At 50.9% G+C, this 24,234-nt stretch overlaps 1 protein-coding gene across 6 annotated transcripts; it reads right to left on the reverse strand.

Moving 5' to 3' along the window:
- Positions 1–7: 7 nt before the first annotated feature.
- On the reverse strand, positions 8–23,597 carry PBXIP1 (PBX homeobox interacting protein 1). 6 transcript variants are annotated; one of them, XM_083477073.1, is made up of 11 exons: positions 23,469–23,597; positions 14,277–14,430; positions 11,312–11,381; positions 10,398–10,459; positions 9,296–9,452; positions 7,034–7,267; positions 6,265–6,288; positions 5,690–5,760; positions 4,845–5,018; positions 2,476–3,521; positions 8–1,052 (listed from the first exon to the last, which is right to left on the reverse strand). In XM_083477073.1, exons 2-11 carry the CDS (start codon positions 14,337–14,339, stop codon positions 947–949), a joined length of 2,007 nt encoding a protein of 668 aa, XP_083333199.1. In that variant the 5' UTR covers positions 14,340–14,430; positions 23,469–23,597; the 3' UTR covers positions 8–946. The 6 variants fall into 6 exon arrangements, with proteins under 6 accessions (XP_083333199.1, XP_083333198.1, XP_083333197.1 ...); XM_083477072.1 differs by having other exon boundaries at positions 4,845–5,021; XM_083477071.1 differs by having other exon boundaries at positions 10,398–10,486.
- Between the last annotated feature and the right edge of the window lie 637 nt (positions 23,598–24,234).

Raw genomic sequence — 24,234 nt, forward strand, 5'->3', positions numbered from 1 at the left:
GACAACCTTGGAAAGAAAGGAACAATCAGTGCCTTTATTTGGTTTCCGACACACTCACAGTGCAAGAAATTGTGAGGGAGTAGGGAGGGGGTGAATGTGGGGTGGGGAAGAAGGAAAACAAGCCATCCCCCCAAGTGACTCAACCCTTCCCCACCCCCACCAGGTGAGCAAATGATACCCCCATTTCCACCATTCCTAATTAGAGAGGAGGATGAGAATTTCGGGAGAATTTCAGAGTTTAGAAGGGACAACAGCAAGGTCACGGCGTCCCGAGAAGCAAAATCTCGCCGGCGTCCTATTTCTAATTTGGGGTTCCAATCCATTTTCCTTACAGTGGTACCTCGGGTTACAGAGGTTTCCGCTAACCCAGAAATAGTACCTTGGATTAAGAACTTTGCTTCAGGATGAGAACAGAAATTGTGCGGTGGCAGCAGCGGGAGGCTCCATTAGCTAAAAGTTAAGAACAATTTCAGGTTAAGCACGGACCTCCAGAACGAATTAAGTTCTTAACCCGAGGTACCACTGTACTTATCCCGAGCCAAAAGAGAGGTGAGCCAGGACCCCTGGATCTGGGTGCGAAGGCCCTATAGAGAGACCCTGATTCACCCCCAGCAAAGATCTCTCTCAACAGGAGGGGACATGGGGTGAAAAAGGATTGCTTTCCTGACGATAATCCAACCGTCCTCTACTAATGGTCATTACTGAGTGGAAGCAAACTTGGGGTGGGGTGGGTGGGGATGGAGGGCTCCGAGTGGACTTGGGGGGAGGGAGGACAATGTATCTGGGTGACCCCACACATCAGAACTTGGCATGTTGATAAAAACACTTCCCTGCCAACGAGTAATGGCACCAACCCCTCCACCGGGACATCAAGTAATCCTTGATAGGCCCAACTCCTTTACCCTCCCCACCCTGAGCCAGATTACTACTGGCAGGTCCTGCCATCCTAGCCATGGGTCCAGCTGGTGCTCTCTCGCCCGTTCTTGCGCCCGTGTCCCTCGGGGTTCCTCTCCTTTGGGTGGCGCTGGGCGCTGCTGTCCCGCTGCGCGAATCTGGGGAGAAGGCAAGAAGGTTAAGGCTGATAACATTGAGTGTTAAGTTGTGGGTGAGCAATTCTTCAAACAGCTCTTGTTTATTCACAGGCCAGAACAGAACTGAACTGAAGGGTTCAGTCAGCCTGCTTATATAGAGCTCCAGTACAACGTAACTGTAACAGTTTTCTAAAACTATCCAATCACTGAATGTCATTTTCGATCCCTTATTTGCATAACTATCTACAGTATCCCCCTGCTGGCCCAGGGTGAGAACTTCAGTACATAACATTGAGCCACGCAGGTGCAGAGCACACCATTGGCAGTCTGCTTCCCCTTCTCGTTCCCCACAACCAGGAACGTCTCAGAGCCACGTATGACATGGGGAAAACATACCGTATAAATAGGAAAATAAGAAGAGCCGGCCGGATCAGGCCAATGGCCCGTCTAGTCCAGTATCCTGTTCTCACAGCGGTTCCTCAGATGCCCCCGTGGGAAACCCACAAGAACGACCCACACACAAGAGCAACTCTCCCCTCCTGTGGTTTCCAGTCGTTGTTATTCAAAAGCAGGACTGCCTGAGACTGTGGAGGAAGATCACAGCCATTGTGGCTAATAGCCACCAGTAGTCCTCTCCTCCATGAATTTGTCTCTGAAAGACATCTAGGTCGGGGGCCATCACTGTGCCCCACAGAATCGAGTCCCATAGTTTAGCTAGGTGAAGGAATAAATGTGAGAACCAGTGGCGGCATAAGCGGTTTAAATGTCACAGTAGGACCTGGGGGACCTGGGTTCAAATCCTCCACTTGGTCACGAAGCTCAGTGGGACTGCATTCAAACTATACATTTAAAGCCCCTAGAGCATGGGTAGGCAAACTAAGGCCCGGGGGCCAAATCCGGCCCAATCGCTTTCTAAATCCGCCCCTCGGACGGTCTGGGAATCAGTGTGTTTTTACATGAGTGGTGGTGTAGTGGTTAAGAGCGGAGGACTCGTAATCTGGTGAACCGGGTTCGCTTCCCCGCTCCTCCACATGCAGCTGCTGGGTGACCTTGGGCTAGTCACACTTCTCTGAAGTCTCTTAGCTCCACTCACCTCACAGAGTGTTTGTTGTGGGGGAGAAAGGGAAAGGAGAATGTTAGCCGCTTTGAGACTCCTTCGGGTAGTGATAAAGCGGGATATCAAATCCAAACTCTTCTTCATCATCATCTCTGGGTTATTTGTGGGGCCTGCCTGATGTTTTTACATGAGTAGAATGTGTGCTTTTCTTTAAAATGCATCTCTGGGTGATTTGTGCAGCATAGGAATTGATTTTCCCCACCAAAATATAGTTCGGCCCCCCACAAGGTCTGAGGGACGGTGGACCGGCCCCCTGCTGAAAAAGTTTGCTGACCCCTGCCCTAGAGAATCTCCTTCACCCACAACTTCACAGGCTCTCTCTCTCACCTGCCCGCAGGGGCTGCCCCCAGCTGCCTCAGGATCACCTCCTCGAAATTATCCGCTTCCTCTTCGCTGCCTCCCAGCTGTTCCGCCAGCTCCTCCAGCGCGTCCTCGACCTCATCCAGGAGCTCCACAAAGCTCAGGCGGTCGTGGGCAAAGGCCCCGTCGCTCCCAAAGTAGCCGTCAAGGGCGGCCACTAGTCCTCCGTAGTGCTCGGCCCAGCCCAGCCCAGTCAGGTAGCTCTGGAGCATGGGCAAGAAGCGCGGCTTCTGCACTGGCTCCAACCCTTCCTGCCGGGCGCACTCGCCGACACCTGCGCAGCCCTGAGGAGGCCGGTACGGGTGCTTGGCCAGCGCTTCCCACAATGCACCGGGCTCAGCGGGCTTCTTGGCCTTCCGGTGCTCCCCGTCTCTGGCCGGCTTGGCGTCTCGCGGCCCCTGGTGCTTCTTGGGACGGTGCGGCCCGTCGTTGCCCATCTTGGGAGCCTTGTACGGAGGACGGTGTCCCTTCTCTGGGCCTTCGCCGTGGTGCGTGGGCTTGCGCTCCTCGTGGCCGTCGTGCCTTTTGTGCCAGGCCCTCTCCTTCCCTCGCTTGGCTTTGTGGCCATCTTTCCAGGACGGTTTGGCCCCCTCTTCGGCCCCCTCCAGCTCCTGGGCCACCCTCCTCTCCACGCCGTCCAGTTCCTTCCGGAGCCCTTCGGATACGTTGCCGGGCGGAACTTTCTGGAAGGCCCTCCCCAAGTCCCGCCGCACCGACGCCAGCAAGGAGCGCAGCCGCCGTATTTCGGCTTCGGGCCTCTCTGCCTTTTCCCGCTGGCGGTCCTGCGAGGGCAGCTTTTCCGGGCGCAGCTGGGATTTGGAGTCGCCCGCCTCGGCCAGCTTCTCCCGCAAAAGATGGAGCTCGGCTCGCGTGGCGAGGAGGGAGGCCGTCTCCCGCTTCAGCGCCTCCGCCAGCCTGGAGTTCTCGGCAGCTAAATTCTGCCGCTGAGAGGTGAAGTCCAGCGCCTCGCCTTCCGTCTTGCGCAGGAGCAGCTGCAGTTCCTCCTTCTGGGCCTGCGGTTTTCCAAAAGGAAAGGAAAATGGAGATGCGTTTGTTCGCTGGAGCAAAGACGTGAGAGGAAATCCGGATCCCAGGACGGAAGTGACAAAACATCACCAGACCGAGGAACCCGGAACAATTATTAAGGGCCGCTCCCCAAAAACTGTTTGTGGAGCATTCGTTTCAGCAGTAAAATTCAGGACAGAAAGGAGTTATTTCGTCATTGTTGCTGTCATTAAAAACGCCCACCTAGTCCCACATTCTATTCTCTTTATTTATTTTAAGTTTTTATTTATACCTTTTCAAATGTATACATTTCATTAATTTTAAAAATCATTTTAACATTTCAAAGTTTGACTTTGAAAAAACTTTGGGCAAGAAAAAGAAAAGCTGGACAACTTTTGTGTCCTGATTTTCACTTTTTGAAATATGGTAACCCTCGCATAAGTATTTAAGAAGGAATGAAAACCACTGATGGATTATCTGTCAAATTATCACCAATATATGAAGGATTTGTAATATAAGCAGTGGATTACCGAAATATTTAACGGTAGATGGGCTTACATAATAAATACATATCTGTTATAAAACAGCTAATGAAAAAAAGTAAAAATCAAACATCAGGAAAGGAGGGGCAGGAAGTCAAGAAGAAACATTGTGTGTTAAAAAAGATTTGTATGTGATGATAAATGCTTTGAAATATTATGGGATACGTAATGAAAATGATATGAATGGGGAGGGGGAACAAATGACAAATGGGGAGGGAGGACTACTGTTATGAGAGAGAAGAATCAGGTCCTAACTTATTAAGGTAAAGGTAAAGGACCCCTGGATGGTTAAGTCCAGTCAAAGGTGACTATGGGGTTGTGGCGACCATCTCACTTTCAAGTTTGTACACAGACAGCTTTCTAGGTCATGTGGCCAGCATGACTAAACCACTTCTGGTGCAACGGGACAATGTGACGGAAACACTAGAGTGCACAGAAACGCCGTTTACCTTCCCACCACAATGGTACCTATTTATCTACTTGCACAGGTGTGCTTTCGAACTGCTAGGTTGGCAGAGCTGGGACAGAGAAACGGGAGCTCACCCCGTCGCGGGGATTCGAACCACTGACCCTCCGAACGGCAAGCCCAAGAAGCTCAGTGGTTTAGACCACAGCGCCACCTTTTACCTAACTTTTACTGTCTCCACCAACTGGCAGCATCTCTCCAGGATTTCAAGTGGGGGACAATCCCCCCCTACTCGGGGATGCCCCTGGGGATTGAACCGTGGACCTTCTGCATGCAAAGGAGCTGCTCTGCCCTCCTTCGCTCCACCCAGACCCTCCAGCCACCTGCAGTTCTGCTTGCATAAGCCGGATGTCTTGATTCTCCTTGGCCAGCTTGTCTAGCAAGAGTCCCATGGCATCCAGGCTCTGGCGGTCACCATCTGATGACATCACCGCTTCCTTGGCTCTCTGAAGCTCGTCGCCAGCCGGGGGTTCCTGTGGGGGCGAAGCTGGCCAATCCTGCTGGGGTGGGGAGTCACAGTGAGCCTCAGCCTTGTTGGCTCCCGGTACGTTTCCAAGCACAATTCAAAGTGTTGGTGCTGACCTTTAAAGACCTAAACAGCCTCGGCCCAGTATACCTGAAGGAGCGTCTCCACCCCCATCATCCAGCCTGGACACTGAGGTCCAGCTCCAAGGGCCTTCCGGCAATTCCCTCACTGCGAGAAGCGAAGCTACAGGGAACCGGGCAGAGGGCCTTCTCGGTGGTGGCACCCGCCTGTGGAACGCCCTCCCACCAGATGTCAAAGAGAAAGACAACTACCAGACTTTTAGAAGACATCTGAAGGCAGCCCTGTTCAGGGAAGCTTTTAATGTTTAACAGACCACTGTATTTTAATACAGTACTTTGTTGGAAACCGCCCAGAGTAGTTGGGGAATATTATTATTATTATTTGCAAACATCAGGATTTGAACATCACAGCCAAGTGTTGGTCCCTGAGGGCTCCGACCTCCTGACCCTCCCAAAGCATCCCATTGGCTGGAATCTTTGGCTGGGCAGCAAGCCAGCAAGAAGATTCCATATGCTGACCCAGACCCAGTATTGTCTGCACAGACTGGCAGCTGCTCTCCAGAACTCCAAGCAGGAAACCCCCCGTTCCCTCTTGCGTCAGCACAGAGATAAGAAGACTCACCACCCCAACAGAGCCAGGATGGGGCTCTTCACTGTCTGAGCTTGACCAGGTGCTGAAAATGTCCACTGGGCCTGTAGGAGACAGCCGGGGCGGGGCGGGGGGAGGATGTAAAGGAGAAAAAGGGGAGAGCTGAAAAAATTAAGAGCCTCTTTCATATTCATATACACACACACATATATATATATATAATTAAATTTTCTCTTTTACAAATTCAGAATATTCATTTAAACATCTTTAAAATATCAATGACTTTCCTTCTTCTCCTTCCATGGTTCATTCTGCATATCATAAATCCCTGCATATTTTACATAAACTAAACAATTCAGCATTCCATTATTACATGCACCAGAACTTATTTACCCTGTTCAATTTAACTAAATGCTGCCAACGTTTTCAAACGTACACAATACCCCGCCCCATATATTCAGGAAACATTTCCCAATCTTCTTTAAATGTATGTTCTTCTTGTTCTCTTATTCTATATGTTATAGAGCCTCTTTCTAAGCCGGCAAAATAGGGGGGGGTTCTGTTTTGGCTCCCCACTGGTGCGGAAAGGGAGTTAAAACAAGACTTACCATCATCTTGGTCAAATATGATTCCTGTAGAGAGAGGTAAAGAGAGGCAAAGAGGCTTTATTATTACTTATTTCATGAAATGCCATTTGATTGTTTTTTTAAAAGCCCTCACCGTGGTTTGCAAAAAGGTTAACACAGAGGGGCTACCTTTGAAGGTGACCCGGAAACTGCAATTAATCCAGAATGCGGCAGCTAGACTGGTGACTGGGAGTGGCTGCCGGGACCACATAACATCGTTTCTGAGAGATCTGCATTGGCTCCCAGTACATTTCCGAGCACAATTCAAAGTGTTGGTGCTGACCTTTAAAGCCCTAAACGGCCTCGGTCCTGTATATCTGAAGGAGCGTCTCCACCCCCATCGTTCTGCCCAGACACTGAGGTCCAGTGCTGAGGGCCTTCTGGCGGTTCCCTCGTTGCGAGAAGTAAGGTTACAGGGAACCAGACAGAGGGCCTTCTCGGTAGTGGCACCCGCCCTGGGGAACACCCTCCCTTCAGATGTGAAGGAAATAAGTAGCTACCCTATCTTTAAAAGACATCTGAAGGCAGCCCTGTTCAGGGAAGTTTTTAACATTTAACACTGTATTGTTTTTAATACTTGATTGGGAGCCGCCCAGAGTGGCTGGGGAAACTCAGCCAGATGCGCGGGATATAAATAAATAATAATAATAATAATTATTATTATTATTATTATTATTAAGACTGTCACAGGCCCATCCCAGAGGGAACAGCTAGCAGAGTTAGCCCCCACCCTAGCAAGGCCACCGCTTACCCAAGGATGCCAACAAGGCCAAACCTAAGAGGGCAAGGAAACCGAACAGCCATTTTGTCCTGGGAAGGCCACCGTCGTCGCCCTCGAAGGCCTCCGCGCCGCGATCTCTGCCGGCCCCCGGCAGAATGGGGGGCGCGTCCCGCCCCTTCCGCCTGCGCAGGCCTTCGACGTCACGCTCCTTGGACGCTTCTTCCCCACTGCTGGAAGTGTTTCCCTCTTCCTCCCCCAGAGGGCCTGGGAAGGGGAAGGAGAGAAAAGAAGAGGGCAAGAAATGAGGATCAAAATATTGCGTCAACTGGAGAAAACAGGCTCACCTGTGGCCGCTCGCCTATGGCGAGGGTGAAATTACTCCTGGCAACCAAGCAAAGAAGCTTTTACAGGTTGCGGATGGAGAGGTGGCGAGTCGCCCTCTTTGCTCCTGAACCCTGAGCTCTCTTTGTGGAAATTCAACACAAAGGTAGAGCCTACCTCTGAACCTCATGGTTCCTGCTCCACATCCTCAATAGGAGTATAGCATCTAGATCAAGGGAAGTAATAGTGCCACTGTATTCTGCTCTGGTCAGACCTCACCTGGAGTACTGTGTCCAGTTCTGGGCACCACAGTTCAAGAAGGACACTGACAAACTGGAACGTGTCCAGAGGAGGGCAACCAAAATGGTCAAAGGCCTGGAAACGATGCCTTATGAGGAACGGCTAAGGGAGCTGGGCATGTTTAGCCTGGAGAAGAGGAGGTTAAGGGGTGATATGATAGCCATGTTCAAATATATAAAAGGATGTCACATAGAGGAGGGAGAAAGGTTGTTTTCTGCTGCTCCAGAGACGCGGACACGGAGCAATGGATCCAAACTACAAGAAAGAAGATTCCATCTAAACATTAGGAAGAACTTCCTGACAGTAAGAGCTGTTTGACAGTGGAATTTGCTGCCAAGGAGTGTGGTGGAGTCTCCTCCTTTGGAGGTCTTTAAGCAGAGGCTTGACAACCATATGTCAGGAGTGCTCTGATGGTGTTTCCTGCTTGGCAGGGGGTTGGACTCGATGGCCCTTGTGGTCTCTTCCAACTCTAGGATTCTATGATTCTCCTCGATTGGAACCCTGCTCTTGACCTCCAATAATACCTTCTGCTTGCCAGGATGAAGTCAGAGCGAGTGAACATCTGTAAGCAAGGGCCTCTGGCGACCCTACAAAGCTAAGGTTTCGTTTGCTGTTCCACCTACTGTTGCCTCCTGGATATGTCCACCACTAGAATGTGGCCCCCTGAAAGCTCCCCACAAATAAATGCGGCCCTTAGACCTGACAAGAATCTCTGCCCCAACTAAGTCCTTAAGCACATCTGTCCAGACACTAACATGAAGCCTAAAACACATGCAATTGCTTGGATTTGTGTTCTGTTTCCTTGCCCTCTGCACTTCCCCTATTGCTTCTTCCGGCAGCCAAAATGTAGATGTGTAGGCTGCTTGGGGCAGAGATCTGTCAAAGGCCTCCGCATTATTCCACAAAGAACTGCCTATGCTGATGGAACTACCGTATTTTTCGCTCTATAGGACGCACTTTTTCCCCTTCAAAAATGAAGGGGAAATGTGTGTGCGTCCTATGGAGCGAAGACGCCACAGCCCCACGACCCTCTCCTGGCTGGAGAGGTGACACGTGGCTATGGCAGGAGTCTCTATAGCTGCGCATCACCTCTCCAGCTGGGAGAGCACTCGCGGGGCTAAAGCAGCCCCCCACGAACCTCTCCCGGCTGGAGAGGTGACGCGTGGCTTTAGAGGCTCCTGCCATAGCCGCGCGTCACCTCTCCAGTCGGGAGAGGGTCGCTTGGTGCTTCTTTAGCCCCCCGCAACCCTCTCACAGCTGGAGAGGTGACGCGCGGCTATGGCAGGAGCCTCTCCGCTGCGCCTTTCCGCTGCTCCCTGACCTGCTCTTTGGGGCTGGTGGTGGGCTTCCCCCCCACCAGCCCCAAAGAGCAGGTCGAAAGGAACCTGAAGCCTGGAGAGCGAGAGGGGTCAGTGCACACCGACCCCTCTCGCTCTCCAGGCTTCCAAGGTAGCCGCCTGACCACACCTTAAACGGCACCTTGTTTTAGAGCGGGAAAACAAGAGGGGGAAAGTTCTCCCCCTCTCTGTGCAGCGCCTCCTGCCGCTTCACTGAAGGGGCGCTGGGCAGAGAGGGGGAGAATTTTTTTTTCTTGTTCTCCCCCCTCTAAAACAAAGTGCGTCCTATTGTCCGGTGCGTCCGGCGCAAAGTGCGAAAAATACGGTAAGTCACCTGCTTTGTGGATGAAGACAGTTCCCTTTGGGACAGGCACAGATCCTTCCTCAGCCTCGCAGGTGCTGGCCTCCTTTGCATGTGACAGGGCGGGCTCTGGGGTCTTGACTAGCGTGGGGGTTTCTTCAGAACTGGGGTCCACCACCACCTCAGGACCCTGGATCGCGAGAGAGAGATAAGGATGCTTGTAAAATCGGCATTGTTCTCGAATTGTGAGTGTGTGTGTGTGTGTGTGTGTGTGTGTGTGTGTGTGTGTGTGTGTGCCTACTTCCTGGCAACCTCATATCCAGTGTTGCTTGAGAGTTCTAAGATACAAAAAAAAATTGGTGTAGTTTTAAAAGGTTCAGTCTGCCATCTTGGTTCAAAATGGTGCCCAACCAAAATATTGCTCAAAAAAAAGATACGCTAATATGCCTAGATTAAAATGTGAAGTACTAGATGGAAGAAAAATTAGTAAGGAAAGATAATAAGAATATATAGATGATTTGAGAAGATTGTAGAATGCAAAGATTATTGTAAATTGTATAATGTGGAGGAAATCGAGTGGGGGCGGAGGGAAGTGGGAGGAAGGAAAAAAGAATAATATGACGGATTGAGGAAATATAAATGTATATAAATATAAATAAAAATGTATATGGATGGGGGGATGGGGAAGAAATGGCGTTGGCTTTGGTACATCTGTATTGTAATGTAATATGTGAAAACCGATAAAAAGAAAAAAAAAAAGAAAAAAACACAAAATGGTGCTCAACTGTATCCAGGTAAGAGGAGCCACCGTACAAAATTTGGTCAGACCAGTTTCTTTGTACAGTAATGGCTTTCATTGGCCAATTACCGCCATTGACATGTCCAAAGCACTGCTGCCAACTCCAGGAGACCCTGGGTGCCTGGGCACCCACAAAATTTTCGCTGTGGGCGCTGGGCCTACTGCCGCCCACTGCCTTACCTCCAGGGTGCATCTGTGGCCACAGCAGGCCCCAACAGAAGAGGGCCTGTGTGGATCGTTTGGCTAATTGCCAAATGGAATTGAGTTCAAAGAGGAACGAAGCCCCAAAGTTGGAGAATTCTCATATACATGCAGAGAATTAAGCGAATGCTGTACCTTCTGACTGGCGCCGTCTGCATCAGGGCGGTCGACGAGGGTTTTGCTCTCGCCGAGAGGGGCTGTCCGAAAAAATGCCTGTGTTAAAGCTAGTAAACAAATGCGTTTATTATGTTCATCTGCATCCTTTCCTTTTTTTGCGGGAAATTCCCTTATTTCAGCGCCGTTTCCCGCTGCTGTCCCGGATTGTTAGATATCCCATAGACTGTCCCCGGGACAGGTGAGGCTGCTGATCCCTTATTTTCGAGGCTGCCGATCCCTTATTTTCAAATCTGAAAGTTGACAGCTATGATCCAGGGTGGGGAACCATTTTCAAAGCCAGAGGCCCGCATTCCCTTCTGGGCAACTTCCGGGTGGGGGGGGGCGCATGCCAGGAGTTGGCAGGGCCAGAAGCAAACATGGACGAAGCAAAGGGTGTCAGGGTTCAAAGACAAGTTTCAGCCAGGCAAAAACACCCAAGGAAGGTGCAAAGGAGGACTGGTGAGGGGCGGGGCCTGGAGAAAAGGGGCATGGCCTGGTGAAAGGGGGTGTGGCCTGGTGAAAGTTCCAAGGGCCAGAGAGTAAGAGGGCTAGAAGGGCCACATTCAGCCCTCATGCCTGGGATTCTCTCTCTCTCTCTCTCTCTCTCTCTCTCTCTCTCACACACACACACACACACACACACACACACACACAGTAACTAAACCGGGTCTGATGAAAATACCAGGTATCCTCCATCACTGAAAATATGCTTCCCTCCTTCAGAGCAGTGGGGTGAGCAAAGCAGCTTCCCCATTGTATACTGAAGTCCAGCTTGCAATATCATGCAGAGGATTGCAAAGCAACAGGGGCGGTCAGGAAATGCCAGGTGGGGTCAGGAAAGGGCATGGAAGGCAGCTAAGGGTTGGGCAAGGGCCTCATCCATTGCTACATACCTTGTGTCTCTTCCTGGGCCGGCTCAGACCCAGGCTGCATTTCCAAGCCAAGGTCTTCTACAGGTAGAGCCTGGAGGGGCAAAACACGTCGAAAATAGAGGTCACAAAATTCCCTTTTTTCTCCTAGAGTGGCATGGGGGAGGATCTTTACCTGGCCCCGCCCCTGTGGGCGAACTTTGGCAGGTGAGTGGGGCAACCCACTTGTCAATCACTCAGCATCATTATGGTTGTGTGTGGTTTTTTTGCAACTATGTTTTTATTTATTTATTCTTGGATACAAAAGAAGAAGAGAACAACTGTGACAAAGCATCCGAAATAGAGATTTATTTATTTTTTAAAGCAAAATACCCAGGCGTGCAGGATGAATTCAACTGCCCATGGTTGATCATTATATTTGAGGTTGATCATTCTATTTTTAGGGCCCACCCTATTTTCCTGACTGAAAGTTGTTTAAAAGTGTTTGTTATATTGTGCTTTAATGTTGCAACTCACCGTGGGACCTTAGGGTGGAGAGTGGAATAATAATAATAATATAATAATAATAATAATACTACAGGTAAACTGCCCCTGCCCACCCACCAAAGTCCATCACAAGGAGCTCCCGCAAGGGTTTAATAATAATAATAATAATAATTATAATTATAATTATAATATTATAATAATAATAAATTTTATTTATATCCCGCCCTCCCCAGCCGAAGCTGGGCTCAGGGCGGCTAACAGCAATCAAAATAGTTCAACATTCTAAAACATTCATTATAAAATTAATTAAATCAAATTAAAATCAAATTAATGGCAACCATCAAGCAAAATTTTGTGCAGATTGCCAGAGGAGGGGGTCAGGCTGCGCCCTGACAAAAGGCCTGGCGGAACAGCTCTGTCTTGCAGGCCCTGCGGAAGGATGTCAGGTCCTGCAGGGCCCTAGTCTCTTGTGACAGAGCGTTCCACCAGATTGGAGCCGCGGCCGAGAAGGCCCTGGCTCTAGTTGAGGCCAGCCTAACCTCTCTGAGGCCTGGGATCTTTAGGGTGTTTTTATTTGCAGACCGTAAATTTCTCTGTGGGACATACGAGGAGAGGCGGTCCCGTAGGTACGAGGGTCCTAGGCCGTATAGGGCTTTAAAGGTTAAAACCAGCACCTTAAACCTGATCCTGTACTCCACCGGGAGCCAGTGCAGCTGGTACAGCACCGGATGGATATTATCTCGCAGCGAAGACCCCGTAAGGAGTCTCGCTGCAGCATTCTGCACCCGCTGGAGTTTCCGGGTCAGTCTCAAGGGCAGCCCCACGTAGAGCGAGTTACAATAATCCAGTCTGGAGGTGACTGTCGCATGGATCACAGTGGCTAGGTCAGGGCGAGAGAGGTAAGGAGCCAACTGCTTAGCTTGGCGGAGATGAAAAAATGCCGCCTTTGTTATAGCTGTAATCTGCGCCTCCATAGAGAGGGAGGTATGGCCAGCTGGTTGCCAGGTGCTTGGGAACTGTAGCGCAGGGGGCTTTTCTGCCTCCCTAGCACCAAGCGCTTTGCACTGAGCCCCCTGCTAAAATGAGAAGGGGCAAGCTCCATTTCTGCAGGGATTTCCAACGGAAGCCACTTGGCGCTGCAGGAGAAAGGCACAGGGGTCTCTCTCTTGCCCATCAGCTGCCTGGCGGAAGCGGGAAAAGATAACCTGCTTTGAGCTCCCGACTGTCTCCCCATGGTCACCTGGGCACCTGCCCCACATATGACACCTTGCCTGGAGCCAGTGGGCGTGGTTTGGGGGGAAACGGTCCCATGGGCCAAAGGGTGGGTGATGGTGGGCGAGATGAAGCCTGGTGAAGAAAGGAAGGGGTCGTAGCTCAGTATCTACTCTGCCTACGGAAGGCTCCAGCTTCAATTGGCTGCATCTTCTTGCCTTCTGAAGGGCTGCATGTCCCACGTGGGTGGGGCCAGAGGCAAAAGTGGGCGGAGCAACTGATGCAAATGTTACCTGTGTACAGTATAGGTAAAGGTAAAGCAACCCCTGACCATTAGGTCAAGTCATGACTGACTCTGGGGTTGCGGCGCTCATCTCGCTTTACTGGCCGAGGGAGCCGGCGTACAGCTTCCGGGTCATGTGGCCAGCATGACTAAGCCGCTTCTGGCGAACCAGAGCAGCGCACGGAAACACCGTTTACCTTCCCGCCGGAGCGGTACCTATTTATCTACTTGCACTTTGACGTGCTTTCGAACTGCCAGGTTGGCAGGAGCAGGGACCGAGCAACGGGAGCTCACTCTGTCACGGGGATTTGAACCGCCGACCTTCTGATTGGCAAGTCCTAGGCTCTGTGGTTTAACCCACAGTGCCACCCGCGTCCCTACCTGTGTACAGTAGGCCAGTTAATAAACACACCCCTCCCCCAATCATCCATCCAAAGGAGCATTCCACCCCCTCAAGAGGGTACGAAGCAATGCTGGTGAGGGGGTGTGGCTTGAGGGGAGGGGGTGTGGCCTGGAAAGATGGGCGTGGCCTAGGTAGACTGATGTTTCTTAGAAAGAGGGTGTGGCCTCAGGAAAGGGGTGTGGCCTAGAAAGAGGGGTGTGGCCCAGGGAGAGTGGGCGTGGTTTGAGGACGCCCTCCAAGCCTGAGGTTGCCCACCCGCTTCAAACCTCACTGCCAACATCAGGGATGGGGCATCTTCCAAGGGACTCTAGCTTCCATCAGCCCCAGGCAACAAGGACAACAGTCCAGGAGGATAGCCCCTAAAAACCTGGAGGGTTGCAGGTAACCCTACCCCCCCCCAGCCTACAGAGAAAAGAAGCAGGTTCTAGGGCCCACCACTGACCCCAACTAGTGTCCTCCTCACAAGAGGTCAGGCCTGGGAGACCCAAAAGCCTATGAGGAGAGGGCTTTTGAGGAGCTCATTCTGCTGCCCCACCCCTGACGCCTTGCCCCTGCCCCACAGAACCTTCGCCCCTCTCCCCAGTTTGTTTTCGGCTCCCGCTCACCTCAGAGCCGGCAATCACCCAGCTGTTGTTGTCCGACTCCCGGGAGTCTGAATTGTCAGTCATTTTGGCTCATGCCACGGGGCGTTGGGTCAGCGGGGCCTCCTAGGGATGCAGACCCCCAATTGGATGGGGGGCTGGAAGGAACAGAAGACGTCTGAAGAGAGAGAGAGACAGAGGAGGTTCTTTATCAGCCTCGAGTACAAAGGAGGCGAGGCTGGCCGCTTCACGCCGGGGGAATTTGACTGGCAAATTAATTTGGGCAGAGAAATTGGGGCACAGGCTGCAGATGAGAGTGGAGATGCAAAAACCTGGAACGGGCCAACCGGCCTCTCTGTTTCCCACCCCAGCACGGTCTGCACTGGCTGGCAGCAGCAGCTATGGTCTCTAACCCCATGAATAAAGATCCCAGGTCTCATGGTTTGGAGCAAACAGCTGGTTTAAAATAGGAGCATCGGAACAGAGTCAGACTGATGGGTCCATTTAGCTTAGCGTTGCCTACACTGACTGGCAGCAGCTCTCCAGGGTTTCAGGCAGGGCAGATCCCCAGCCCTACCTGGAAATGGCAGGGACTGAACCCGGGACCTTCTGCATGCAAACTGAGCTAAGGCCCTTCTCCATATTCTTTCAACTTGACAGCTCAGGGAAGTTACCTAGCTTTAAGAATCATATAAAAGAAACTCCTTTGCCAGTTTCCTCCATTCAACACTATTTTGCCCTTGGGAAAACAACTCTTTTCCCTGCCACCTCCCCAAGTGTGAGGACGTGTATACATACCTCCTACCCCAGGTAGTAGGGACGCAGGTGGCGCTGTGGGCTAACCCACAGAGCCTAGGACTTGCAGATCAGAAGGTCGGCGGTTCGAATCCCCGCGATGGGGTGAGCTCCCGTTGCTCGGTCCCTGCTCCTGCCAACCTAGCAGTTCGAAAGCACGTCAAGGTGCAAGTAGATAAATAGGTACCGCTCCGTCGGGAAGGTAAACGGCGTTTCCGTGTGCTGCTCTGGTTTGCCAGAAGCGGCTTAGTCATGCTGGCCACATGACCCGGAAGCTGTATGCCGGCTCCCTCAGCCAATAATGCGAGATGAGTGCCACAACCCCACAGTTGGCCACGATGGGACCTAATGGTCAGGGGTCCCTTTACTTTACCCCAGGAAGTGCCCAGAGGTGACAACTGCTGAGCTGATTGTTGGCCAAGGAAAGCCTAATCCCATCACCAGACCTGCCAAGGGGTCCAGACATGCAAAGGAAGTTCTATTCTATTTTGGGTGGTGGGACTTCAGAGGTGTTTGCCTATGCTAATCTTATACCTGGGTCTTGCCCTGCCATGCCTGCTTATGCTAATCTTGTACCAAGGACTTGTTTGGACATGTTTGCCAAGGTTAAACTAGCGTAACCCCTGTCTACCTCTCCCCTTTTGTGACATGTCAGTAATGTAGCAATGATGCTGTACGAACTGTATTCTGGGATATGGTGGGAAACTTTAAAAAGTCCTTGTCACTCCATCCTCGGGGTTCAAAATTCTTCTTTGAACTCGTTGCGCAATAAACTTTGGTCTACAGCTATTTGCTCCGGTTGGTGGCTGGACTCCTTCCTTTATTCCGCAATTTTAAGGTCATAGATATGTAATAAATGTTCATAAATGTACCAAGCAAACACGTACATAAATATATAAACCACATGTCTGAAAACTCCACAGAAAAAAAGTCCTGAACAAATTGACCTCAACTATTTCTTTGCAAGGTCAAAGTGGGAAACCTCCCCATTGTCTTTTCCCTTCACAAATCCTGTCTTAAGGGCACATTTAAGATATGAATAGGGTGTGAGCCTGTGACCTGGCCCAGAACTAAGTATTTATCATTACAAAAGACTAGCGAGGCTCCCCAGGCAATCCAATCAAGTGACCATTAAACAGGTAACCTGGCAGGCAGGAGGTAAACAAAACACTCAGATTTCAGCCCTTCTGTGACCTATGTATGATGTTCCTGGGGGTGGTCTTGATCTAAAAGGTAAAGGTAAAGGTACCCCTGCCCGTACGGGCCAGTCTTGACAGACTCTAGGGTTGTGCGCCCATCTCACTCAAGAGGCCGGGGGCCAGCGCTGTCCGGAGACACTTCCGGGTCACATGGCCAGCGTGACATCGCTGCTCTGGCAAGCCAGAGCCGCACACGGAAACGCCGTTTACCTTCCCGCTAGCAAGCGGTCCCTATTTATCTACTTGCACCCGAGGGTGCTTTCGAACTGCTAGGTTGGCAGGCGCTGGGACCGAACAATGGGAGCGCACCCCGCCGCGGGGATTCGAACCGCCGACCTTTCGATCGGCAAGCCCTAGGCGCTGAGGCTTTTACCCACAGCGCCACCCGCGTCCCTTTTGGTCTTGATCTACTGGGTGGCAATTTCGAAAGTCTATATAAGGCCTTTGTGCCATTGTTCTGGGTTCCTCCTCATTCCTGCGTGTGTTGAGCAGGACCCTGTTGCAACAGATCAATAAAGATCAGGCTTACTAGCTGCTTTGCTTCTCAATGTTCTCTGGTTGGCCTCTGTTATTTTCTCCTACCGATAGGGAACCTACATAAGGACTCTGTATGGGCTCTTGCATACCCCATAAGGGAAAAAAGGCAGATTTTGTTTACAACAGCAGGGACTCGCAACGAGATGGGTGACTGAGCAGCCTCGCACCTGTAACAAAATCAGTGGAGTTGAGTCACAGGGTTGTACCCAATGCTGGTCTTTAGAGTAGACCCATTGAAATTTAATGGCTTTGACTAACTTAGGCTGTATAAACACCGTACATTTAAAGCTCTCACCCCAAAGAATTCCCAGCACTCTTAAAAAGGTAAAGGGACCCCTGACCATTAGGTTCAGTCGTGACCGACTCTGGGGTTGTGGCGCTCATCTCGCTTTACTGGCCGAGGGAGCCGGCATACAGCTTCCGGGTCATGTGGCCAGCATGACTAAGCCGCTTCTGGAGAACCAGAGCAGCGCATGGAAACGCCATTTACCTTCCTGCCAGAGTGGTACCTATTTATCTACTTGCACTTTGACATGCTTTCGAACTGCTAGGTTGGCAGGAGCTGGGACCAAGCAACGGAAGCTCACCCTGTCGCCAGGATTCAAATTGCCGACCTTCTGATCGGCATGTCCTTGGCTCTGTGGTTTAACCCACAGCGCCACCTGCGTCCCAGCACACTTAGGAAACTACAATTCCCAAGATTCTTTGGAGGGGGGGGAATGTGCTTCAGATGTATAAATAATAAATAAATAAATTTTATTTGTATCCCACTCTCCCCAGCCAAAGCCAGGCTCAGAGCGGCTAACATCATATAAATAAGGCAATATGCATAATACAATATACAATATGCAAATATGTATGGTGTATATGTGGTACCCCGCAAGACGAACGCCTCGCAAGACGGAAAACCCGCTAGACGAAAGGGTTTTCCGTTTTGGAGGCGCTTCGCAAAACGAATTTCCCTATGGGCTTGCTTCGCAAAACGAAAGCCCATAGGGAAATCTCAGGGACCTCTTTTAAATGCTAGCGGTGGGGAGCAAAGCCTTCCCCCCCCTTCAGAAGAGGTCCAGGAAGGCTGGCGGGGCCGAAAGGCTTTGCTCCCCAGCGCCAGCATTTTAAAAGCAGTCCGGGATAGCAGGGAAGCGCTTCCCGCTATCCCGGACGGCTTTTGAAGGCAGGAGAGGCATGCCGGCAAGTCTCCGCCAGCAGCGGCAGCGGTGCCGCTGCTGGCGGAGCGCTCCGCGAAGCCTGCGCGCGCTAATGTCAGCGCGCGCAGGCTTCGGCATGCCGGCAGAGGTCCGCGAAGCCTTGGCCGGACAGGTTTTGAAGGCAGGCGGGGGGAGCAAAGACTTTCGCCCTCGCCAGCCTTCAGAAGAGGTCCAGGACCTCTTCTGAAGGCTTGCGGGGGGCAAAAGTCTTTGTCCCCCCTGCCTGCCTTCCCAGGGGCTTTTAAATCGCCCCGGACAGCGGAGAAGTCCTCCGCTGTCCCGGGGCGATTTTAAAATGCCGCCCGCCAGCATTTTAAGATAGCCCCGCACAGCGGAGAAGTCCTCCGCTGTCCCGGGGTTTTTTAAAATGCTGGGGGTGGGAAGAAAAGCCCTTGTCCCCCCCCCCCCCCAGCCTTCAGAAGAGGTCCGGGGACAGACTGTCCCCGGACCTGGTCTGAAGTCGGTTTCCCTAGGAACGCATTAATTGATTTTCAATGCATTCCTATGGGAAACCGTGCATCGCAAGACGAAAAAACCGCAAGACGAAGAGAATTGCGGAACGAATTAATTTCGTCTTGCGAGGCACCAAGTAGGATGTACTCTTTGAGTAGAAAGTACAATAGATAAAACTCATTTATCTCAGTGGGTCTACTCTGAAGTGGACTGAGTTGGAGCCAACCCAGAATAGACAAGAGTAGAACATCTTCCCTTATTAGTTTGGAAAGGAGGGTGGGGTGGGCAGTTTTAAAAACGTCTTCCAGGCAGAGCTATTCTTGCTGGAAAGAGAATGTGGGGAATCCAAATTATGCCGGACTCTGAACGAGGTCTGATTACCAGCACTCCGAAAGCAAGGAGAGGAAGAGGAAACAAGTCCTCTTGCAAACAGAAAAATGGGGCCCTGGGACAAAGTTGGTGGGTTTTTGGCGGGTGACACACACAGGTGTCAAATGAATAGGTACTCCAGACCTCCCCTTAAAAAAAAAAAGATGCCCATATCTAAAAACCTCTATTTTTCTTCTCTTCTTAAATGTAATAAAAAGAAATCGAACAAAGAATTAAAACCTTAAACCATAAAGATTCGCAGTTTGGAAACAAAATTACAAAGATCCAATGCAGCTCTAAAAGGATAATAAAGTATTGTCTCTTACAAATATTCCCTTTGGTATTGGTAAGAATAAAATCAATCTCCACTTGTGATGTCCCTTATTGTTGAGAATCTGGCATTTGCATATACTGGTGGCACTGAGTGAGCCTGCAACTCCATATTTTGTAGAAGAAATAAAATCAAGGCATATATGAAAATTAAAAATGGTCGTTCGAGCTCTGCCCATTATGTAGTTTTAGTTTATGGGACATCTCTTCAAGTAGGGCAATCTGCCAACCCTTAAACACAGCAATCCCGATGATTAAGATTAAAGGTCTTCCAGGATTTAGCAATGCAGCCGGCCTGGTCTGCTGTTAAGAGATGAGAAGTAAATTCTTCACTTCTCAAGACCTCTTCTCTCCCCTCCATGCAATACATTCTTGTTAAATATCCCCCCCCCACCCCACCCCTTCCCTGTAGGGAACAGCTGTCAGAACAGGAGACTGACTTTGGGGAAAAGGAGGGAGGTATTTTTAGTCGCTTTTAATACACTTTAGCAGGTGGAAATTGCTGAGCAGACCAGCCCAGACTGCTTTGGAGGGACATGACAAGATCTTTCTTGCCTCCTGCCCCAGAATCCATTTAACTCCAAGCTTTTCTACTCCCATAGGGAGCTCCAGAAGGGAAATAATTCCTGCTCCCCCCACAACAAGTAACTCTCCACTATTCCTTTTTTGGACGCAGGGTTTTAAACAGCCTTGCTGGTTTGGGTTCCCACCCCCCCTCTCCTGCTAGGCCCCCGTGGTTATACGAAGGAAAAGCACCTTTTTTCAGAAAATTCCTAATCTGGAAGTTTGAGGAAAAAGAAGGAAGAAAAAGGCTGCTGTTTTAAATGTTATCTTATTTTTTAAAAGCATGTACCCGTGGATGCTAACACTCACTGCAGGTGCATGTAATGTTTGCCATATTCAGGGTATAAAAAGGTGACTAAATTAGACCCATCTGTTTCAAGAGTAAAACTGAGTTGGAGACAAGCCTCTCGAGGTAGGAAACCGTTAGTCCATTGGTCTATCTAGCTTAGTGTTGCTGACACGGACTGGCAGCTCTCCAGGGTTTCAGGCAGGACACGTGCCCAGCCCTAACTTGGAGATGCTGGGGATTCGAACCCAGGACCTTCTGCATGCAAAGCAGGTGCTCTGTCATTGTGCTACAGCCCTTCCGTTCCATTGAACTGGCATAGGAAAGTGCCTTCTAGTGAGTCAGACTGTTGGTCTATCTGGATCAGCACTGCTGGCACTGACTGGCAGCAGCTCTCCCTGCCGAAAATTGGGAGAAAAGAGAAAAGTTTTGGGGCAGGATCCTTGGAGTGAAATAGGCACTATTGTTCCTCTTTCAGAAGCCTAATCCCGTGGGACAAAGCTAATTCCCAACACCACACAATCACAAATCCCCAAAGTCACACTGCACCCCTAGTATGTACATATATTTCTGTGTCCCCTGATCCTGCCCTCAACGTACAAAGAGGCTGTGGTTTTACAGCAGGCATCAGAAGATGCAAGCAGGAAGCGGCCTTGTTTTGCTGCTCTCAACTTCTGCCCCCCCCCCCAGCTCCGATGCCATAGCAACCCTGGCAGCGGTGCCCTTAATAGGAGATTTATGTGGGACAGCGGAACCTAGCCGGGCCGGATCCTTGGCGGCAGTGGCTACAGGCAGCCAAGCACCACCCGACACAGGCAGGGACAAAAATGGGCCTCTCTATACAACAACACTTAAAAAAAAAAATTCATAGGACAAGAGAGTCCGCAGCGGTGTGGCGGTTAGTGTGTCGGACTATGACCTGGGAGACCCAGATTCAAATCCCCTCTCAGCCTGACCTCTCAGCCTGACCTACTTCACAGAGCTGTTGTGCAGGTTAAGGGAGGGAGGGGGAGACCCATGTACACCAACTTCAGCTCCTTGGAGAAAAAAGCAGGGTATAGCTGCAATAAGGGGGTTGGACTAGATGACCCTTGGGGTCCCTTCCAATTCTACATGAGGTCCTGGCAGCACTTCAGCAGGGATGTGAGAGGGCTTGTTGCGGGGCAGGAACCCGGAATGGTGCTTCCATCATACGTGAGCTGCCTGGTATCTTCAGGGCATCTCATAATGTCTTATAGCCAACGTGGAGCCCTCCACTACAACTCCCATTATCCGTGAGCAACTGGGCTATTCTGATGTTGGCTGATGGGAACTGGAGTCCAACAAGAGACGGAAGGGCTTCATACCTATGATCAGACCCTTCGTAGGTTTCGATGCAACCCATTAACAAAGCTCTTCCCCCTGGAAATAGCGTGAGTTGTGGATGCGAAACACGCACGGCTGCAGATAACTCAAGTTGTTGGCTCTAGAGCAAGTGGGGAGAGCTACAGCCCTTGTTGGACTCTCATAATTCCTCAGCAGTTGCCCTGGGGTCCTTGGCAGGAAGGGCAAGATATAAGTTTAATTAAAAAAATAAATAACAAGTCCAAAAGGATTTGCAGGGCCTGTCCCTACCCTCTCGCCTCAGCCATAGATCGCCACCTGGCCTGCCTTGAAAGGCTGTTGTGAAGCAGTGGTGGATTTCAAATCCCATCACCACACCCAACCCAAGCAGGAGGGGTGATGGGAGTTGTAGTTCAGCAACTTTTGGAGAGCTTCCCTCCCCCATCCCCTTTTTACAGATCGCTTAGCAAAAGGACACACATAACTTTTACATTCAAAATAAGGGCATAAAGGCTTATTATATTAGCAAATAGTGCAAAGTAATAAAACAAAAACTGGTAATAATATGATAGCCAGGGATTTGGGACCTGTTGACCTCCGGAGATGTCGCTAGATTAGAATACCCATCCTCCTTGCCCACTGGTCGTGCTGGTCGGAGCTGGTGGGAATTGGAATCCCTAAACATCAGTGGTTTGCCCACCTGCCATAAGGTTTAGGGTGCAACCTTGTAACCTGATAGGAAGTCCCATTGAACTGAATGGTTGCTTACTTTCCGGAGTAAACATGTGCAGAACTACAGTTACTGAGTTTTTACAGTCATGGGATGCGGGTGGCGCTGTGGGTTAAACCACAGAGCCTAGGACTTGCCGATCAGAAGGTTGGCGGTTCGAATCCCCGCAACGGGGTGAGCTCCCGTTGCTTGGTCCCAGCTCCTGCCAACTTAGCAGTTCGAAAGCACGTCAAAGTGCAAGTAGATTAATAGGTACCACTCCAGCGGGAAGGTAAACAACATTTCCGTGCGCTGCTCTGGTTCGCCAGAAGCGGCTTAGTCATGCTGGCCACATGACCCGGAAGCTGTACGCTGGCTCCCTTGGCCAGTAAAGCGAGATGAGTGCTGCAACCCCAGAGTCGGTCACGACTGGACCTAATGGTCAGGGGTCCCTTTACCTTTACAGTCATGAAATCAATGATTTGGAAGTCCTCCAGCCCAACCCTCAGCAATGGAGGAATTGCAGCTGAATAATCCCTGACAGATAACTGAAGGTGTGAAGCTCTTGGGTGTTCAAAAAGTGGTGTGTGCGAATGTTGAGCATGACAGCCAAAAAAGAAAACAAAAACCCTGCAATCACCAGGAATAAATCAGCCTGTAGAACTGTCAACTTGGAAAGCAAAAAAGATGGACACCTTACAAGCATTCCTAGCGTTGAAGTGAGGATTATACAGCCAATTAAGATCTCGCCTCTCCATCAAAACACAACCCTAACGATTCCAGGGGCTTGCAAACTCAAGAGTATACAGAACTGGAGAATAAATTCTTCTGGATTAATTCATGCAGGGTATGTGGGCACGACTCTGTATGCAGGTACAATATATGGGCACAGGTGGGCTTTTGCGATGGGACAGGAGAACCTCTCCCAACTCCAGCATCGCCCCTCTCAAACCGCGCATAAAAGGATCTGGTCTAGACCCTTCCCTTTGCACTGATCGCTGGGCGAAACGCCAGTTTCCCAGTTTTGGAACCAAAGCTACCTGCAATAGATCCAAGGCAACGGTGGTTGGGGGAGGGGAGCACATTTGGAGGGATCTCAAAAAACGAGTTCCATCGAAACTGCAAGACTACGCGATAGATAGATAGATAGATAGATAGATAGATATCCCGGAAAAGCAGCAACTCTCTCCCAGAAGACAAGGTGAAATCACAACCAACCCACCCCTCTAAAGGGGCAACGGGAGAGTTGATGGGGCTGTTGCCATGGTAACCCTGCATCAGCGACCCTCGGGGATTCCCTCTGCTGGACCAAATCATGCCGCCGCCGCCCCCCTCTTCCCTTGAGAGCTGCTTGCCCTAAAATTGGGGGGGGGGCCTCTCCGGTGACCCATACCATTACCCCACAACGACCCCCTTCCTCTTCACCTTTCCATCCATCCTTACCTTAGTCTAGGGGGCTCTCAGATCTGGAAGTTTTTTAGAAGGTGGAAAAAGGAAGGCTGCGAACGCCTCTTAACTTTGTATAGGAAACTTCGCGGCACTTTACCCTGCGGGGGGGGGGGAGGAAAGGGGCGGGACCTCGGGGCCAGGCAGCCTATCCCAGGGGTTGGGAGAAATGAGTTTGGCCAATGAAGGGGAAGAGAGGGCAGGACAGGGCGGGCGGGGGAGGACAGCACTGTTTTGGAATCCGCAATGCAATCCTGAGGCCGGCAGATAAATGTGTGCGAAACCCCCTAAATGGGGAGAATTCTGGATCGGGAAGGAGGAGCACGCTTTGCGGGGAGATTAGGGGTCCCCCCATAAGATCAGCCTTTTTAAGGCTTGGGGGGGGGTGTAGAGAAGGGGTGCCCCCCCCCAGTCAGCCATTTAGGATCCTAGCGAGCAGGCATGACTAAGCTGAGCGAGGCTGGAGAGAGACAGCGACAGCTGGGAGCCCAAGCAGAGAGGCGGGTTCTGCTGCCATCCCAGGGACACTTTATATGAACCCTGGATAGCTCAGTTGGCGAGAGCACTGGGCTGGTAACGCCAGAGTCGCAGGTTCGATCCCCGTATGGGGCAGCTGCGTTGCAAGGGGGTTGAGCTAGATGACCCTCAGGGTCCCTTTCAACCCTGGAATTCTATGGTTCTGGGAAAGGACTGGGGGACCTGTCGCTGCCACCACCCCCTTGCAGGCTGGCTGCTAGGAGACCCTTGCTGCTGACTCTAAAGT

Source organism: Podarcis liolepis (genome assembly GCF_965112155.1).
Source record: "Podarcis liolepis genome assembly, chromosome: 15".
Lineage (NCBI taxonomy): Eukaryota > Metazoa > Chordata > Lepidosauria > Squamata > Lacertidae > Podarcis > Podarcis liolepis.